General features: G+C 41.1%; 1 protein-coding gene across 5 annotated transcripts; it reads right to left on the reverse strand.

Moving 5' to 3' along the window:
- Positions 1-537: 537 nt before the first annotated feature.
- Positions 538-18798, reverse strand: RHOH (ras homolog family member H). Of its 5 annotated transcripts, XM_052780205.1 has the most exons (3): positions 18360-18798; positions 17183-17287; positions 538-3870 (listed from the first exon to the last, which is right to left on the reverse strand). In XM_052780205.1, exon 3 carries the CDS (start codon positions 3641-3643, stop codon positions 3068-3070), a length of 576 nt encoding a protein of 191 aa, XP_052636165.1. In that variant the 5' UTR covers positions 3644-3870; positions 17183-17287; positions 18360-18798; the 3' UTR covers positions 538-3067. The 5 variants fall into 5 exon arrangements, with proteins under 5 accessions (XP_052636165.1, XP_052636164.1, XP_052636169.1 ...); XM_052780204.1 differs by lacking the exon at positions 17183-17287; XM_052780209.1 differs by lacking the exons at positions 17183-17287; positions 18360-18798 and adding an exon at positions 12254-12360.
- Positions 18799-19339: the final 541 nt, after the last annotated feature.

Raw genomic sequence — 19339 nt, forward strand, 5'->3', positions numbered from 1 at the left:
TTGAGAGTCTGAAAATAACCAGGCTGTGAAAATTGGAACTGTGTTTTTTTTTTTCACATAGCACCAAACCAAAATCCTCCTGTTACGTTATCCTCTCTCCCATTTTATTTTAAAGATCAGCCAGTTTTTGGTGGCCTCACACTTTGCACTGGCTCTAGGATGCACAATCAAGAGTATGTCAAGCCACCCCTAAGTTCCCTGTGCATCCCGTATTGTTGGCCCGGGTGTCTCAGGGAAGCTTATCTACTTTGCTTCACTGAATTGCAAGCAAACTTGGAATTCTTAATTTTGTAATACATCGTAACAAGCCTTGTGAAGCAAATACGGATGAGATGGAATTTTCAGTTACGGTGTGATTCTGGAGCACATCTTCATCTGGCTTTGTCTGATACAGTAACTCTCTGGAGCCTTCTGGTCCTTGAATCCAGCATCCTGTGGCAGATAACACAACACAGCATCCTGGCCTAGCGGTTACTGTGCTTCAACACATAAAAACAAACAGCAGCATGAACTGTTGTAAATAAAGCTTAACCCACAGAGGAAAAAGACCATTTAATTGAACATGCTGGAAAAAATATGTCTCAGAAAAAGCTGAAACCAGGTATTAAATCCATTAGTGGAGTTGGAACCATAACAAAAATGTCCACACTTGCAACAGATTTGAAGATTCACAATGTGACATTTTGCATGTGATCTTTAATGTTCAAACAGTAACAATGACTAATTTTAAATTATGGTTACAAAAACCAAAACTTTCAGTGAAGAGGCATTGGAAGAGTTGAGATGTAGAAACACATTTCTTCCAAAAGCCAAAACATTTTTAACCGAGGACTGCAAATACCTAGCCACTTGTGTAACTCTGCATAAGTATCATGCCATTCAGGTTCTTTTACAAACATGTCAGTTTTAGTGTTTCAGGGGGCAAAGGATTTGTAATCAACACCTGAAGAGAAAGAGAAGTAGGAAGGAGAAGAGTACAGGAAAGATGAGTGGTGATGGGAGCCCTCATCTTGTGTGCTCAAGTGCAGAAGCTTGTAAAGATTTAAAGCTGATATGAAAACCTCACATAAGACCAGTATGTTTTTACGACCAGAAGCCTCCCTTACAATCAGGTTGATGAGTGGTAAGTATTCACCAGCCTGGGAGCTGGCGGGACAATCACAACATCAAGTGTCCTGTGCACCACTGCTATTCAAGATGTCTGCAATGCAAATACTTGCTCACCTACATCACAGGTGAGACCACCTCTGGGATTCATAGGAGGGGGATGATTTAATTTGGAATTTCTCTTCATAGAGAAGCTCAGAGGTAGAACAATTATGGAGAAGAGCACCCAACCAGTTTTTCAGGGAGAAACTATAGATAGATAAGACCTGAGCTATAGCTTATTTGCTTAGTAGGGTAACTCCTGAAGTCCCACCTTGGATGTGAATCAGACAAGCCACTGCATCCATTCCTGTTGAAAAACAAGTTGGGGCTCAGTCAAAACAAACACAGGTCATTCTCTCGGGATCCATGTGGAGAGAGAATCATCCTACTGTGCTATGTGCCACCTTCTATGGCACCATGCTATAAGCCCCTCAAAGGTCAGTTCTGAGCTAGCTGAAGGACAGGGAAAAGGAGAAAAAAAAATCTTGCTGCACTAAGAAATCCCCCAAGGGACTTCCTCTATGGGCAGCAGAAACTTTGGGATGAGACAGATCTGCAAGACCTGAGAGATGTTACGGGGCAGAGGGGACAGATAACCTGAGGAGGAGGGGAACACCGCAACTCACGAGGAATGTACAGCGTGTTGACCCCACTCCATCTTCTAGCAGAGTTCTCTTACACACTTGGAGTTTCCACCTCCTTAGCCTGGCTTTTTGTGCAGGAGGGTAACTTGGCCCGAGCAGGTACATCAGGATTTGACTTTTGTCAGGCTCCCCAGGATGCAAAGCCTGTTTCAGTCTTATTTTGATACAACCCAGGCAGTTATACTTAGTATGCAAACTCAAAAAAAAGAAGTTAATTAGCCATTCTAAATACACACATTCAACATTGCCATGTACTTAATTTTTATTATAGTAGGTGACTGGTTTCACTAAAACCACTGTTTTGAAAAGAAGTGTACCAAAAATATGTGAGAATTTTAGTGCTCATGAAAAAATACCTTTTATCCCTGGAGACTGAAATCTTTTGCTTCCAGAATTACAGCAGGGATAGATTCATCTCTGCCACCCAACCATATGTCTAAACCAGCCCTGACTGCAAGTCAGTCCTTCTGGGGTTGTAACCGGGTGAGGTCTAGGAAGAATCAGGTTAGTTTCTTCCTGGTTCGTCCCACCTTTGACCACATTGCTGAGGAACAAGACTAAGATAAAATAAATCTCACAAACCCACAGGACAGCTGTCAAATGTCACTAAGTTTTGATCATTCCTATGCTGGACGTACTGGATTTGGTTATTGTTATGCAGTGACTTGGGCATGTCTAAGAAGTGCTAGGCTTGCCTGCAGGCCATTTATTATAAGGATAGGACAATTTGCTTCTGTGGTTAGCTAAAGGAAGAACCTCCAAAATATGAAAACAAACTGTCAGTATTTTACAACAACGTATACAAGAGTCTTTTAAATAGAATACACAGTGGTCAGATTTTATACGCTAAGTTCTTAAAGTAAAAAAAAACCTCCACATGGACAGATATGGCAAGAGGTGAGGGTTGATCCAGGCAGAAGTTTGTCATTAAATAAATGCAGACGAATCAACAACTGAGGAACATCAACAGAAACAACAACAAAATCAGCACAGCTATTATCTGCAGATCTCCGGGCTAGGCCTGCTCCAGTTGAGGCTAGCAAAGTCCAAACACGGGCTTGTGAATAAGGGCATGTACCTGCACCTTTCGCTTTTCAAGATAGTGCCCACGTGTGTTGGGGGAGAGCAGATCAGATAGATCTGTCTCACTAGGGGCACCTGCACTGTGGTCCTGCCAGGAGTCCTCCTTTGATTCCCCTCCCATTCTCTCTGCCGTGGTATCTTTGTGCGAAGGCAAAAAGAACGAACGCGGGCAAAGCTACTGCTGATGGTCCTCAAAAGATCTTGCACTCGTTAATGGAGAAGAGCTTCCGCCTGTTCTGCCTTTTGGCTTGATTGACTGCTGTCCGCACGGCGTACTCAAACACCTGCTGCACCCCCCGGTTGCTGAGAGCAGAGCACTCCAAATAGCCTTTGGCTCGCACATCCTGGGCGAGCCGCTTCCCGTCTATTGGGCTGATGCAGGAGGAACGGTAGGGCCCCGTGTCGCGCTGGTCAGTCTGAGTAGCCACCACCAGAACGGGGATGCGGGGCAAATGGCTGCGGATCTCGCCGATCCACTTGTTCCTCAGGTTCAGAAAGGAATTGTGGTTTGCCACCGAGTAGCACATTAATACCACATCTGCCTGTTGGTATGAGAGGGGGCGAATGCCTTTGAAGGCATCGCTGCCAGATGTGTCCCAAAGACCTAGGCTAATCTGTACACCATCCATGAAGACGTCCACTCCGGTATTTTCATACACGGTGGGTCTGTAGTCATCTGGAAAAGTCTCGGAGGTGAAACGTACCAAGAGAGATGTTTTCCCCACCGCAGAGTCTCCCACCAGGACACACTTAATTGAATCCAGCATTTTATTAGCGTCCAGGGCCAAGAGCACCGTCTCTGGGCAGCAGGAGTGGGATGGAGAGAGGCAGTGGTCTCAGAGGCTTTCTACATAACTTCTGTTTGGTGAGAAACCATCCAAATTTCTTTACTTCTCAAGACTTGATTGTGTCACTTGAGTCTAAAATCCCCTTTTCTCCCACACGGCTCTGTGATACTGTTGGTTTTAATTATTCAGTGAGTCAAATGATGTTTCTGGAAGAGTAAAAATAAAATGTAACATTTATAACCCACAGAGAACAGACCATTATTCATCAAGATAAAGACGCCTGGACATGTCTTTGGACAGCCATGGGGAGTATCCCACATCGAGGATACTGAACCTTGCTGTTCCCTCCCAGCCGGCTGCATGTGCAACAGCCATTCATGTAAATAACCTTCTTGCCGCTCCATGGGGGCTAGTAGTCCTACCACCTCTGCCATTCTCCACTGACACCAACTACTTTTTCCTTCCAGTTGGCTAAAAAAATAATAAAATCAATTTAACTTTGATATAACTGCTACTAACCTGCTTTTAGTGAGACATTTACTGCCTCTGACTTTCACCAAGACTGACAGAATCCTGAATCCCTCTTAACCGATCAGTTCAGATTCGCTTGAAAAGGTACCCATGCTCTCTAGAGGTAGTCAAGAGAAAAAAGCCCTTCACTAACCAATTTGACTATTATTTAAGCAATCCCATAATGAACAGTAACACAGAACTACTTGTGACAATGAGGAAGCAAAGACTTCAGGTGTGAATCTCAAGCAACATGAACCTTGACAGTTTTCAAAAGCAATGAATGATTCGCAGCAAAAATACAAAAAAGTTCAAAATTTTTCTTACAAATCACTTTCAACAAGCAAGGAGCACAAGCCAAAGCAAGCCACACCACCAGTGCTTGCCCCAGTCAAACTATTTCATTTGAAGGGGATACAGCTGCCCTGACATTTACTCTGTTGTAAAACTGAACTGAGAGTACCTCTTCAGAGTATGTAATTGCTTTTGAGCTCCTGCCAGCATTCAGTCAAATTTTCCTATTTTGAAAGCATTTGCCTCTTCCCCACTAGCTGTTTGCAAGATTCACTGCTCACACAGGGCGACACACAAGATGCTATGAAAATCACTAGCTGCAAAACTGAAGGCAAATTAGTTCTGCTCAACAAAAGTAATTAAAGAAAGTATCACTGCATAATTTCAAAACGTCCTCTGTGTGTTACACAAATAATATATTTCTGTCGCCTTCATATACGAAGAGAGAAATCACAGCTTAAGGTTATTTGCACAGGGAAGAATGATGGCCACAAAAAGCATATACTCTCCGTTACTGTAATGCTCTCCAGTTTCACCACCCTAACCCCCCCACCACCACCCCTCACCCACATTTCTAGTACACTCAAGGCTTTGGCTTACTCCACAAAGGGGAAAAACAAAGGAAAAGAAGAGAAAAGCGCTAGACGAGCTTAGAGAGAACATTTTACAGGCACTGACAACTGCTACTGGCAGCTCCCCAGCTTTCATTTTGCAGTGAGGCAGCGCCCTACCTCCTCTTGTGCTGCCGGCACACCTGCATCTCTCCCACCCGACGCACCAACCAAAAGAAGGTGTGTCAGCAGCTTGGCCGAGCACGCCGTTTTATAGAGGTGGCACCAAGCCTGCAGGGCAGTCCTCGTGCGTATTTGAGTTACCGGTATCTAGAAGAGTCGTTGCAACAGACAGCGCTTCCTGGACTGCCAGCGCGACCGTGCTCTCGCCATCTCAGCTCGCTTCTAGGAAGTGGGATGGAGGCCGAGGCCGCTTCACGGCATTCCTGGCTGCTGGGAAACAAGCTGCTCCATGAATTTAAGTTTTGGTGGCAGCAGCTGGAAATTTGCTTTTAAAGAGTCAGTAGGTCTAACTCCACTGTCTCACCTTCTCCATTCCCCAAACAAGCTCTCAAGGGAATTAAACAAGACGTTTACAAAATACATCCATGAAAAATTTGAGAAGTATATGCAGGATACACAGTCCAATTAATTAAATGCATGATCGTCTTTCCTTCAGGGTATTCTACTTCAAAACTGTCAGCAGTACAGTTTGAAAACACCGCAATTCACCTCAGCCAGTAGTGTATGATTCAACAAAGCTGCATGCTCCCAGGAGAAAGTTAGCATGTACCAAGTCTCCTTTTCAGAACAAACATTTCTTTGGTGCAAGTAGTCCTTAATGCCTTCCAGCTCATTATTTTGTGTATATTTGAATGTGGGGGAAAATAAGGATGTCTGAAGCATGACTTTTGCTATTTCATAAATGCCAGAACAGAGAAAGACGGATAAAAGGATTGGTCTGGGTCTCACCTTGTTGATTACCAGGTCTGATCATGTTGGCTATTTTGAAAGAAAGTATATAAATTATTAAAGACTGAAAAAGATATTAAGGACTAAGGAATATGGCTGACACACATGATAACAAAAGCTGAAATATTCCACCACAACAGTGCAAAATTGTTTTCAAAGCAAATTATCTTGTTCTACAATCCATTGATGAATAAAAATGAACAGTATATACCAAGGTCCATATTCTGGTCCTGTGGACAGATTGCTGTCAGTGGTCCTGATCTTGCTTTTGTTCACAGCCATTTGGAGTTCATGTGCCTCCATATATAGTTGGGACAACATATGTGCATACTGAAGATATATTTTTAATTATGCGCATAGCCTGTCCATGATGCAGCCTCAGGCTAAGAGCAGTATTAGTGTATTAAAATAATTATGCAAGTTCACCTCAATTAATGGAAAACTCTTTAGATTAAATGTCAGCAGAAAACAATGTCTTTTAAAGGACAAGCCAGTACTGGGCACTTCCTCAGTATACAACCAGTTGTGTAAATATTTGCAAAAGGTTTGGTTCCTTTCTCTCATATTATATATTACGGTCTTGGTCAGACAGTACAGCATGCTACACCCATTAAAAGACTGCACAAAATCTTCTGATCACAGATGGTTGAGTCTAAGCTGCTGACAGATTATTTTTTTCCCCAACAGTTTGGTTTTCCAAATTTTACTAACTTTATCAAGTCCATTTTGGATCTGGAATTCCAGATATAAACCCATATCTTCTTTGACACTACTTTGGTTTATGCTTTCATCACTCATAGAAGTGATGAAACAATAGAAGATTTTATTTGAATATTAAGGTGAGAGCTTGTATAATATTATTAAGTATAAGAATATATGTCTAATTCTGATGCAGTCATTCTGAATAGTGACCTTTAATAAACTTTGAGATTAACCTCAAAGAAAATCCTTGCACAGTTTTAGATAGGGCACTGTTTTTTCAACTGCATCATATTGTCTATGTAACTAATGCAACATTTATTTTCTTTGCTTTCTTATTTTTGTTCCCTCTGTCTTTGGAATACAGAACCTTGGCACTGGTGTGTGGTCATAGAGCTCTTGGGCTTTGCTGACAACATGAGCACAAGAAGCCATACAACAGCCGCTCTCCGGGCACTGCCTGTCCTGCACTTCAGCAATGTCATGCAAGTAAATGCCTCACACTTGATCATGGCTGAATACAATACGGAGAACGTGAGTGGTGTTATCAATCTGTAACATGACAGGATGGGAAGAGGAGCACAGCAGCACCAAGCTCTTTGCACACAGAGGATTCAAGTGAATATACAACCCATGAAAAACTAATCTAATATTTGTTAAAACAATTCTACCAACAAAGCAAAGCAGGACTGCTTCTATCAGAAGGGGTAAGTTTATCAACTGAACCAAATGGGATTTTCATTTATGCCAGGAATGCCTCTGGCATCTACTATAAGATCATTGTGAACATGGCTTAGTATGGCTAAACATCTGCAGGGTATGGACAGTGTCTTATGATAGGGGAGAATAAAAAGAGTCAGGAACTCCTAATTTCAAAACCTATCTTGGATATTGATAGCGCACCCTTGGATAGGCTGGGATTTGAAAGGAATTAGCTCATACGTAAACAAACCACACGGGCAAGACAACAGGCTTTTTAGATCAGGCAGTCACAAAATACTTCAGAGAGTTAAAGCAATTAACACGCTAACTATTATTGTCATTATCCAGTCCCTACCACAATTACATCTCAGTGCAGTTCCTGTTGATATCAGGATAAGAACAGGCTAATTTTTTAGTTTGAGCACTGTGTATACTAGCTCTTGAAGAGACCTGACATTGCGAGGAAATAAAAATATTTACACTAACAAAAAATGTTGAAAACCACGGGAGAGACTTCCACTTGCTGTGCGATGCTTGGATGCACATACTGTCTTTGGCTGCCTACATTACTCCTGTAAGTCCCACCTCACACAGAGGTGGGGTCTGCAAAACAGTGCCTACAGTTCTTCTCTGTTGTGTTGATTGTAATCACTGCTCCTTCTAACTGCACTGCAGATACATAAAAACTCTCCTTGCATCTCTTTCTTAGTTAGAGGGTTTTGAGGAGAGGAAGGAGACACGGAGACTACCCTCACTGACCAGAACAGCGCGCAGCTTTACATCTTCACCTCCATGGGTGCAGGGCACAGACGGGGCCTGAGAACAATTCCTGTGAGCAGGAGAGGGAGGAGGAAGAGGAAGGCTGGCAGGAAATCAAGACAGGGCAGAGATGCTATTGCCTGGTTAGGGTCAGCACCCAGAAGATGCAGCAGGGAGACAATTGGCCCCCGTGACGGAGACACCATGGCCATTGTGGATCCAGTCTGGATGCTCAACTAGATGACCAGGTTGCCAAGGTCATGCTACCTTGTTTTCAATTCCATGGGTGAGCTGGACTTGCTCCATTCCGAGACAAACCTCCAGACTGCTGCACAGGCTGTTACTGCCACAGCACGGGGCTACTGAAAACTAATACATCAGCTGTAGTCCGTCTGGAGACTGCAGCTGGTCTGCAAGCAAATGGCCCCTTGCTGCGAAGTTTCCTGTCATGCATTCATTAAGCTGGTGCTCTGACATTTGCGTTAGCTGCCTCCTGGTTTTTAAACTCATTTTAAGATGATTTTTATCTATAGCACTAAGTGGCCCTGTCTTGCCAGTCCAGGAAACAGCCACCCGCCGCCTCAGACAGTGCCAGCGTTTCAGTCCATAGTGGCATTCAGTGGTGGTACCACTGCCATGAAGGAGAACTGGCTCACAGCCCATACCTTTGCAAGGTGCTGCATCTTTTCCCCAAACTACTCCACCAAAAAATCTACATTCAACGCATTCACTTTCCAAGCAGACTACTGCAGGGGCCATCTTTATTCTCTGGCCCAAGAGCAAAATGGCAGGTTATTTTATTGGCAGAATGCTTCAGCTGTCTGGTATATTTATGACATAAATGATGGATTAATTGCCAGACTATCTCTCAATGTGTTTTTATATTTTAAAGAATTGAGAGGATATTTTATCCTTAAGTACAATCATACCTGCAATGGCTTCCTAAAATTAGAGGAGCAAGCAACAAGCAATGAACACCTATTTTTAAAGCCAGGATGTCTTGTCATCTCAAAAACAATCCTTCCAGCATTAAAAAAAAATTGCGCAGACATAACAACTTAGAAATTTTTCTTTCACTCCCTTATTCACAAAACTGAAATCCTGTTCCTGTTTTCAAATTTCAGTGCTTTGTTTTCAAAAAATATAAAACTATTTTTTCTAATTTATGTAATTTAAAGAAGATGGACAACCACTTTCTTAGGAGCCTTTGCAAAAAATCGTTTCTGGATCAAGACAACAGTTGAAAATTTAAACCTCAGTTTCTTTGGCAGTTTTAACAACTGAAACTGAAGAAAAGAATTTCTGATCAAATATTCAGTCACCTTGCCAACCTTATTATTAGCAAGGGAACATAAGTCATCAGATTTAAAGGAAATTCCCTCATATTGAGGCCGGGGAATCTTGCTGTAAAATAACGACAAATACAGACCAATGTTATTTACAAGATGAAATGAGACATGAAGTCCTAGTAAAGGGATGAAAGCTTTCTGTATAAGAAAATGTACATACTTACACACATGCTTACACACTGCACATACATATAAAGCTGTATAATGAGATATCTTAAATAAAAAATTGCTAGCTCATTACTTTAGTAATAGTACCTATAATGAATATATATAAGCAATGGATAATGACATGTCTAAAGATCTATTCAGTTTACTATAGTCACTGAGAAAAACTATTTAACTCTCATTTTCATTACCCAATTAGACAAAAGAAATATTTATTTTATCTTCAAGAACCCTTTAGCTGTGACTAATCACACCTTGATTCAGCTACTTACAAATTAAGCATGAACACAAATGATTAGAACCACTCCAAAAATTAACAAAAAGTCTGTAAGACTCTCATGTATTGATCCGAGATCCTAAATTCAATAGAAGTCAATGATATCTGGCAGTGCTAAGTACCTGCTTCAAAATTCAAGCCATGAGTCTGAAGTAATTTTTCTCCATGTTTATGGCATGACATGGTAAATTATGGACTATGTGGTATTTATGACACTACAGGGCATTTTCAAAAGTGACTCATTTTCAGTATAAATGTCACATCCTCTCCAAATTAAAATTTGGGTAAATCAAGTGCAGGAAAGTAACCCCTTCACAGAGGACTGGCTCATGTGCTGTTCTCAGTCTGACCCAATATCCTCCAAAGTCAGCAAAAATGGAGCAGCATGTCGTGCCCAAAGCATGGCACGTGCCCTTGCGCTTACCAAGCGTTTCCCTTCTGCAAGATACTGGGTATGTCACCTTCCTTTCCCACCCTTCACTGTGATAATTTTTCTCCTCTGCTCTTAAACAGAGAAGAAATTCTTCTTGAGTCTCACCACAGATACAGCCGTACATGGAGCAGCTGGTGTGCAAATGTCACACGTGTATGTTTGAGCACAGAAGCTGGCCAACCATCTGTCCGTCTGCCTTCTTTCATAGTCTCTGTTTTTGTACACACACAAATACATATATATATATATATATATATATATATTCACCACTGACATAGAACTACTTTTAGGTCCAGATGGGGATACAGACACACTTGCAGATGAACATGGATAAAGCGCTATGCATTGACTACAGCGCTATCACACATACCTATGAAAAGTCACTCTGTCTTTCAGAATGGACTCAGAGTTAAAAAGCAAATTTCCACCCAAGTCTAACTGCGTTATAGCCAAACTGAAGGACTGATATTATAAAATGCACGATATTTAAGTAATTGACTTCAATGATACTACTGTGTGTGTAGAATTATTCACATGTGGAAATGTTTGCAGCTTTGGGCCCCAAACCACTTCAAATTTTTCATGCCACATCCTCTTTTAACACAGTTCACCTTTCTTGAAGTTTGAGACAAATCAAAAAGGCACTTACAACATATTTTTGTAGATTTCTTTTTACAGGTTTAACTCTTTAAAATCTTCCCAAATTTTTCTGGCTGACAAAATGCAAAGTACTCTCTTATTTACAATCTTCAACAATGATTGTGTTTTCTTTCCAGAAAGCCTAGCCCTTTCCCTACTTCTGTTGGTCGGGGGTCTTTTTACCATCTGCAGATACAGGCATAATCATCATGAAGTATCCATTTCCCTTTCATACACAACTAATATTTTTTAGTTTCAAATAAGTATTTGTAATATTTTGCAGAATGATGCATTATCTGCTAGACTGGATGCATAGAAGTCTATATGCATATATATACACAAAAAGATTGAAAATAAATCAGTGTATATTTAAAAACGTAACTATTTCAATAATGAATCTATACATCCATGTACAAAACATGACATCCATATGCACATGCATGTGTGTTTGTATGTCTATATACATATATAGACATGTATATATATACACATTGATATTCATTCATTTGCAGAAGAGTTTGCTACAGATTGCTATATGAAGCAGACGCATATTCAGGGCAAGATATGTTACTGTCATTTGAAAACCTGCATACATATTTTGCATCAAAGAATGGATGCATCATTGAAATGACCATGGTCTTTAAATTACTTTATTTCTACATATAGGTACGCATGTCTATTCATATACACCTGAGCAGAAATGACTGCTGTGCTAAATCTGGATTTGCAGTAACCTAGGTATATAACTGATAGATAATAGTCTTACACATACAAATAAATTACTTAGTTACACATTGTAAACAATTACATTTCTACTGCATATGCAGCCATTAAATTTTTTAGACACATCTTTACAACATGTTAAAATGATTTGTTGTTAAGGAGATGCATGGATTTATATTAAATCCCACAGATATGTAACATGGTAAAATGTTAAAACTACAAGCTGGCAACTCCACATACACACTCGCATTTGCAGGCTAAAGGGCTTCCTCTCTTTCAGAGCCTGTGTCGAGCCCACTGCAGTGGAAAGGGCAGACTTCTGCGTGTTTCGGCTCTAACCTGGGGTAGGACTGCACTCCTCTCCCGTGTTTGCACAGTACCTGATATTCTTAACTGGGACCCTTAAACACTACCAAGTAATCAATATTAACAGTATAGCTAAAAGCTAATAAATGAACGATACAGGTGATATAACACCCTCCTCAATGTTAAAAAATCTTTAAAAAATTGTCCTACCATTTCTCCACTGCCCTCCATGGATCCCTCGCAAGATCTCCAAGGTCACTTTCAGAGGTCTATTCAAGTTTAACTTTGCATTTATAAAATGCCTACCACAAAATAAGGAGACTCTCAAGCCCAGATCTTCTCCCCCTAACCTCAGGGGGAGAAGAAGGAGGTTCTCCATGTTCATTAAGTTACATATTTGCATAAGTTTTCTTTCAGTGGGAGGTAAAGGTGGAGGAGGAAAATATTACTTAGAACAGAATTAGCCAATGTTTGATGGAAGATTATTTTTCATATTTTGTGATAAGAATAAAATGTGTTGAATGTATAAGTGGTTTGAGTGGCAAATAATGACACTTCGGTTGTCAAACAATTCTCAATAATGACTTGTTGCTAAAACATACTGATTTGGGGGGGGAGAACATATTTACTGCATGTCACTGTTCAGTTTTGCTGTGATGAATGTTAAACTTCTTGAGTTAGTGAGCAAAGCTAGTAACAATAAGCAACAACAATTTGGTTGGTTATTTACTTTATAACACTGAGAAAGTGGATGACAATTTTAGCTTTTCCCCCTAGAACTGCCAGCAACAAAAAGCTTTTTCTTGTCTCCGTATATATTAGACTGTTTAAAATCATAGTCTAGATTTCAGCCCAAGGGAAACTGCCATTTTTTAAGTTCAGTCTTAAATTCTGTATGTGCACGCATGCACATTAAAATGTTAAAAATTTGGAGAGCTTGCTTGGAAATAATTTCAATCACTTTGCAAGTAGAAGGTGCCATACAAAACATACAATTATAATGATTTTTCCTGCATTTGTTGATTTAAGGTCTTTATCTTTTTGTTTTGTTTTATAAATTAAAAAAGGAGTTGTCTTCCACAATCTATCCCACAACTCAGTATTCATGCACTGTACCCGGCACAAGGATAAAATAAGAGTATTTACAGGACAGGTAGGAAAATATTTTTTCTCACTACATAGCCTCTCTAGAATTCCTTAATTGTAGTACATTAACTTAAACACAATAAATGGACATGTGTGCCCACATCAAATTGCCTACATCCTATGCATAGTTATGATTAAAGCCCAATTTCAAATGAACATGCTGTCAAGATTTCTTTTTTTTCTGGAATTAGCACAAGTTATACCTGGTACATTGATTTACATCTAACACCAACCATATGCTAGAGCAGAATATATATTTCAGGGTCTGTTTTCCTTTATTTTTCTCCAATTCCAGTATAACCTTAATCTCTTGTCACTTTTGTATAAGACATATAATACTGCAGACAGCACTGGGTCATACGGAATAGGTTTAGAGGAGAAAAGCCTCTACTCTTCACCACCAAAAGTAATACATAAATCCTTCTCACTCGTTCTTCAGCTCAGTATTTTGAGAAGCCATTTCAGATACTTAAAGCTGACATCTATGTGGCTTCCAATTGGTTTAAAGATCATGCAAATCCCCACACTACAGTAAAACTTAATGCAGAGTTTCTGTTTTCCAGTGGGAAGCATAGAAAGTTTTTCCTTGATTTTCTTGATTTTTACATATTTTGCATGAAAATGATCACACATATGAAAAGAGAGATATTTTAGGAGAGCTACATTTGAACATTAAGAGAACATTTCCCATGCTTTATTTTTGAATCCTGGTGGACTTGATTCAAACTCAGAGATATTTTACCCAACGGCTTTTCATGCAGAATTAAAACTCCACTGAAAGATACATGAATTTAAAAACCTGCATTTAAATTGACGGAAACAAAAGAAATTACATGAGGGATTTTTAAGACAGATGTTTTATAATATATTTTTGTAATGAGAAAAACACAAGCGCACAGATGATGAGAGGAAATTAATAGATAATTCAGTATGTCATTAATTCAATAACTTTGAACTCTAAAGACTTTACCAGTTTTTAAGCACAGTCATTTAATGAAAAAAAAAGGCAAGCTTTTTTTACTACTGTGTGTAGTTCACTGGCATGCCTATCAACAAAAGGAAAGAACGGTTTTCTTGCGAGAGTGAAAGGCTTCATATTCTTTCAATGACCATGTGTACAGGAGACGACCAAAACAGACCCCTAACTACTTATATGAGGAGAGCCAGTCTCGTCTGTAGTTTTACATAAACCAGGATAACCTTCAAAAGCAACTCACTGTCACTCATGAGGAAAAGAGATATCACCAGATGGTACAACAACCTCAAACTGGGCAAGTGTCATTTATTGAGTCTGGTACTCTACAGTCACACTTGTGTGTGACAAGCAGCATTGTGCATGATATGTAACCACAGCCCTTCATGCCAGCTTCTGCCAGGAGAGGTGTTCGTTCCCTTTCCAGCACATGCTGGGTCTTTCCTGTGTGATAGGTCACCACAGTCCCCCCTTGGGGAAACCCCCAAACCATAGCAAAATCCTCCTGTGGTTTCCAGCTGGTTCATACATTTTGTCAGGTAAAGACAAGCATGTCCGGTTCAGACCCACCCTTACCCCTTTGGAATTTACACTTCTCCTTGGCTTCTGTAACTGAACACCAAATGTGATCCCTTGTGCAAAAAAAATTCAACACAGACACAGTGGCAAGCGATTGTGCAGGGTGGGAAAGTTCAAAGAATCTGCAACAAATGCAGGGCACAGCCACAAGCAGGGCTAGGCACAAGCAAATACTCCCGTACCCACCCTGTGAGGAACACAGGCATGCAGTTTAAGTGTTCAGACCATGCTCTCAGCTATCCTCCAGCTGCTGTGCCACCAGTGATGGTGACCCTCCGGCGCAGCCTCCAGCAGAACGTGACTGCTGGGACTATTGCTCCCTGCCACTTTGGCAGCTACTCATTTCAGACCCGATACACCAAGGTTTTGTACCCGTGACTTCCAGTGCTCATGCTCACTGCTGCATTACAGAGGTTTTGCTGGCTCCAAATGTCTCCCCTTCCACTGTAGACCAGTGCTTTTGGTGGATTAGGAAGGTTTTCCAGTTCTTCACTGACATAAGGCTTGAAGCACAACTAAATTCTGCTAAGCGCATATGAAACTGTATTTGGTTTTCAGAGAAGAGCTAATGGTAGGCTACAGCCCACAAATTTTGTTACATTGCTTTGTTGTATTTGTGTGATCCTGTCCAGTATTTTAAAGCTGTAACGCTTTAATAATAGGCTTGAGACAGCTGCAGCCGACTTCCTTTCTTAATTACTACACTGGGGTTATCCCAAGACATTTTTCAGCTGTAAGCTGTGCTCATAGCATGGAAACATTTGAAAACTGCTGATTTAATAAAACCACATACTGCTGGCCAAAAGGTGAGAACCTAATTTGGAAATGATGTTAAGCTGTGTAGCATGATGCCTGAAATGTCACGTTAAGACTTTGAAAAAGGCAAGTTTTACAGTTTCTGCTTTTGTTTCTTTTCAAACCATAATCAAAAGCATTATTAAAAATTCTGCAATTTTTCATTGTATGGTCAATGCCAAATCAAATTACTCACTTGAACAGTGCATTCAGTAACATTCGACAGTTTCTTAATGAAAACTATAGAATCACAGCACCAACATTTTACAAAGAAAACGGGGGGTGTTTGCTTTAGAGGGAAGAGGTGATTTTCATTGAAAATCCTTTTCATTTAAAGCTCCTAACCCAGCTGCTGCTATACATCTAGAGCTGCACAGCAGAAGTAAGAAAAGAAACAGCAGAATTTCATCTCCCTGCCTGGGTGTCCTCCCGGCTGGTTATCAGAACGTGTCACCGAGAAAAGCTCCTCGGAGCTTCCACTGGTGCAGACCTGCTGCTCTACAAGAGAGGCCAGAGGCGCAGGCTGCCAGCTTGCCACCACGATTTCCGCTCATTTCCTGTGTGCTCTGGGTATACTCCAAAGCATCCTTTTACATCTTTAAGGATTTCTATGGCTTGCCCCTCGCTGTACAAGAGATTGCCTCCCTGATACCACTGGCACTGGCAGCTGTTACCAGGTGATGCGACTTCAGCATCAGTCTCTCAGTTGCTGGGTGTATGCAGCAGGGAGGATGCTTTCATTTCATCCCCAAATTCACACTCCCAACGGAGCAGCTGAGCCAGAATCTGTTCAAGTTCCACATACAAACATTTTCTTGAGAAAGCTGGTCACCAGGCTGGAAATTTATTTTTAGTAACTTTCTGAAGTATAGCTCCAACTTCATGGTTTTATTGTGCTGTGTGTAGATACAGGGACTGTCCTCTGATATAGGCAATCATGTGAGGCCTCATGCTCTTCTGCCATGAGACCATCTCACGCTGCTTTGACACTTAAAATTCCCTTAAAATGGGATTAAACGACAGTAATTTACAGCCACTTTGCCCTGCTGATGGACTATGAATTCGTGTCTTGTTATAGATGAAAATCAAGCCCATTTTTTAAATTTTAATTTTTTGCTCTGGAACTTAGTAAGAATAGATTACTTATAAAAACACAGATTCTCTATAAATAGAAAACTACTATTTTTCCTGGTTTGCAGCACCTAATCTAGTGAACATAAAACCTGGTATTATGCCCCCACAAGGCCTACTCTCTCAACTTAGCAGGAAGCAAGTGCATGTGCGGCTTTTCTACCCTGCAGTTACTGCCCAAGTCTCAAACATGGTATTCACATCAAGTCTGTACCCACTTTCTCTGGTAAATTGGACTTCACTTCTATGATACATCTTCAGACCTGTCTCTGAAAAATTAGATTAAACCCCGTTCTAAAGTCAAGTAAGCACATGTGTATGGTCTTTTCTACTGGAACATTTGTAAATACCCACTGATCTAAATGGTGGGTTTTGAAAATGTGAAATACAAAGCAGCACAATGCAATGCACAATCCCACCTTATTCTGACAGCAGCAGCAGATGGGCATGTACTGACACCAAAAAAATGCTGACAGATGTGCCTGCTAACAACTAACTAATCTCATTTATCCTACCTTTTTCCTCTGCAAGTATTTTCTTCAGGATAAATCCTGTGTTAAAGCTGGCCTCCTCCAGATGCCACGGCCCCACTCCCACCCCATTCACCAGTGGAAACACAGCTGAAAGAAGAAGTTAGAAAATCTTAAAGCCACATTCAGATTTTTTGTGGGGACCTGTGTCAGAGGGATGGTTCCGGCCTCTGTGTGCTCCCTCCTCATTCATGTTTTAGATTAACTACCTCTCATTGGCAATGTGACAAACCATCCCACCACCACTAGAACATCGTAAGATGCGGGTATGGTAAGGAGAATCTAGAAATGGGTGTGCACAGATGTACACACATGCACGCACACACATACTGCTCTCTAAGGGGATCCCACACCATAAGTATGTCACGGTTGGCTCAGAAAGCAGAGGAGAAGAAGCTGTGGGGGTGAGATGAAAGCAAAGAGTTATAGCCACAGCCATTTAGACAGCAAACGATGCCCTTCCATCTCAGAAGGTGGCAGAGGTGCTTGTTAGACCCAGCGGGGCCAGGCAGTCGCTGGAACCAGAGCCAGTGACAGATATGTTGGCAACTTAAAATTACTTTGAATCTCACTTCAGTCCTAAGAACCTAAATTTCACCTTTCTCAAATTCTCACAATAAAACCTTCACCTAAATTTGCTTGGGAACATCTAAGATGAAGCAGAACAGTTTTCTCATAACCATGACGTACTTTACAAATGGGGAAGAAAGCCGTCCTTTGAGGTGTTGCAGGTTTACACATGCCTATCTCTCCTGGGTTCATAGTTCATACAACAGCAAAGGGGATCAGAATCAGACCCACCATCTTTAGAGTAATTCCCATTTTCTCTCTTTTTTCTTACATCAGTTAACATGGAAAATACTGGCATGGCACAGCCCACCACAACCCTCTTTCTACTTTTATACAAGGTTTTTTTACGCTGAAGTGGAAACAAACTCTGGAACAAATGAAAATCCAGACAATACATGACCTGGGGCAGGATTAGACTACTGTTTAACAGGATATCACAATACTGAGTATTTAACAGATGGTATTAAAAGTGAAACTGATTATGTGAATCAATTTCACAAACTTATTAATAAAACTAAAGATATTGAATTTGATTCAGAATATCAATTCACATTAAGACTTTTAGAAAAAAAAGAAAATGCAAAGAACTCACCAGACGCAGGAAGCTGAAAGCGGCTGTTGGAAATAAATATTACGGAAGTCAACTAATCTAGACGAGATAGGTGAAGAAAAGAAGTGTGGCGTTCTGTGTTCTTGGCTTTTTCAGATGGACTTCTTTTTTAGCAGATTGGAACAATTATATTATTGAGAGGAAAAAAACCCAAAACCTCAAGAGGTAACCAGAGACCACTGCACATATAGGCCAAATTAGTCCTGGCAACTGGGTCTAGCTCATCCGGAGGCAGCCGTGACAGCAGACCCAGATGTAGTGTGACGAGAAATAGCAGGGTGGTTTAGGGTAAGTCAGCTTCCTGGTGAGAGCTCCTCAGCTCTGCCTGTGTGGGTTTTGTTGTGGGTTGGTATATGAGTGTATATGTCTTTCTCTCTTTGGTGACTATGGGAGCAGATGTAAAAACCTTGAAGACGGGGGAGGGGGGCAAAACCTCCAGGCTGCAGAAAGCTTTCTCTTTGCACTCTGCTGTTCCTACAGCCGCCTCCTCTCTGCTACAGTGGCTAATGGCATAGTGCAGCCCAGCAGCTCCTATACATGCTAGGAGGAAAGGAGCAGATCGACAAATGCCTGGCAGTGCTACTCCAGTAGCACGAACGAGACTTTTTATGCAAGCTGGAATATGGTCCTGCCTTTAAAAAAAGAGAGTATACATGTTTAGTTGACTTTGTGCAAAACCCAAGGCAGGCACTTTGGGGCTGATTCAATGTTGGTTTATAGGGATTTGTCGTAAGTTAGTGAGGATTCCCCAGTAGCATTGGTTAGGATTGACCAGTATCATTTTACCAGCATACATGTCCCCTCTTCGCCAGCAGAAGGAGGCTGAGCAGGAGGAGGGACCACAGGCGTGGAGACTCCCGCTTCTCCCAGCATAGACAGCTTGAGCTGCCCAGACTCTCATCACTTTCCACCTTTCCTACCACAACACTGAAAGCAAAGCTCCGATGACAATTTCAGAATTT

This window comes from Harpia harpyja, chromosome 2, assembly GCF_026419915.1.
Source record: "Harpia harpyja isolate bHarHar1 chromosome 2, bHarHar1 primary haplotype, whole genome shotgun sequence".
Taxonomy (NCBI): domain Eukaryota; kingdom Metazoa; phylum Chordata; class Aves; order Accipitriformes; family Accipitridae; genus Harpia; species Harpia harpyja.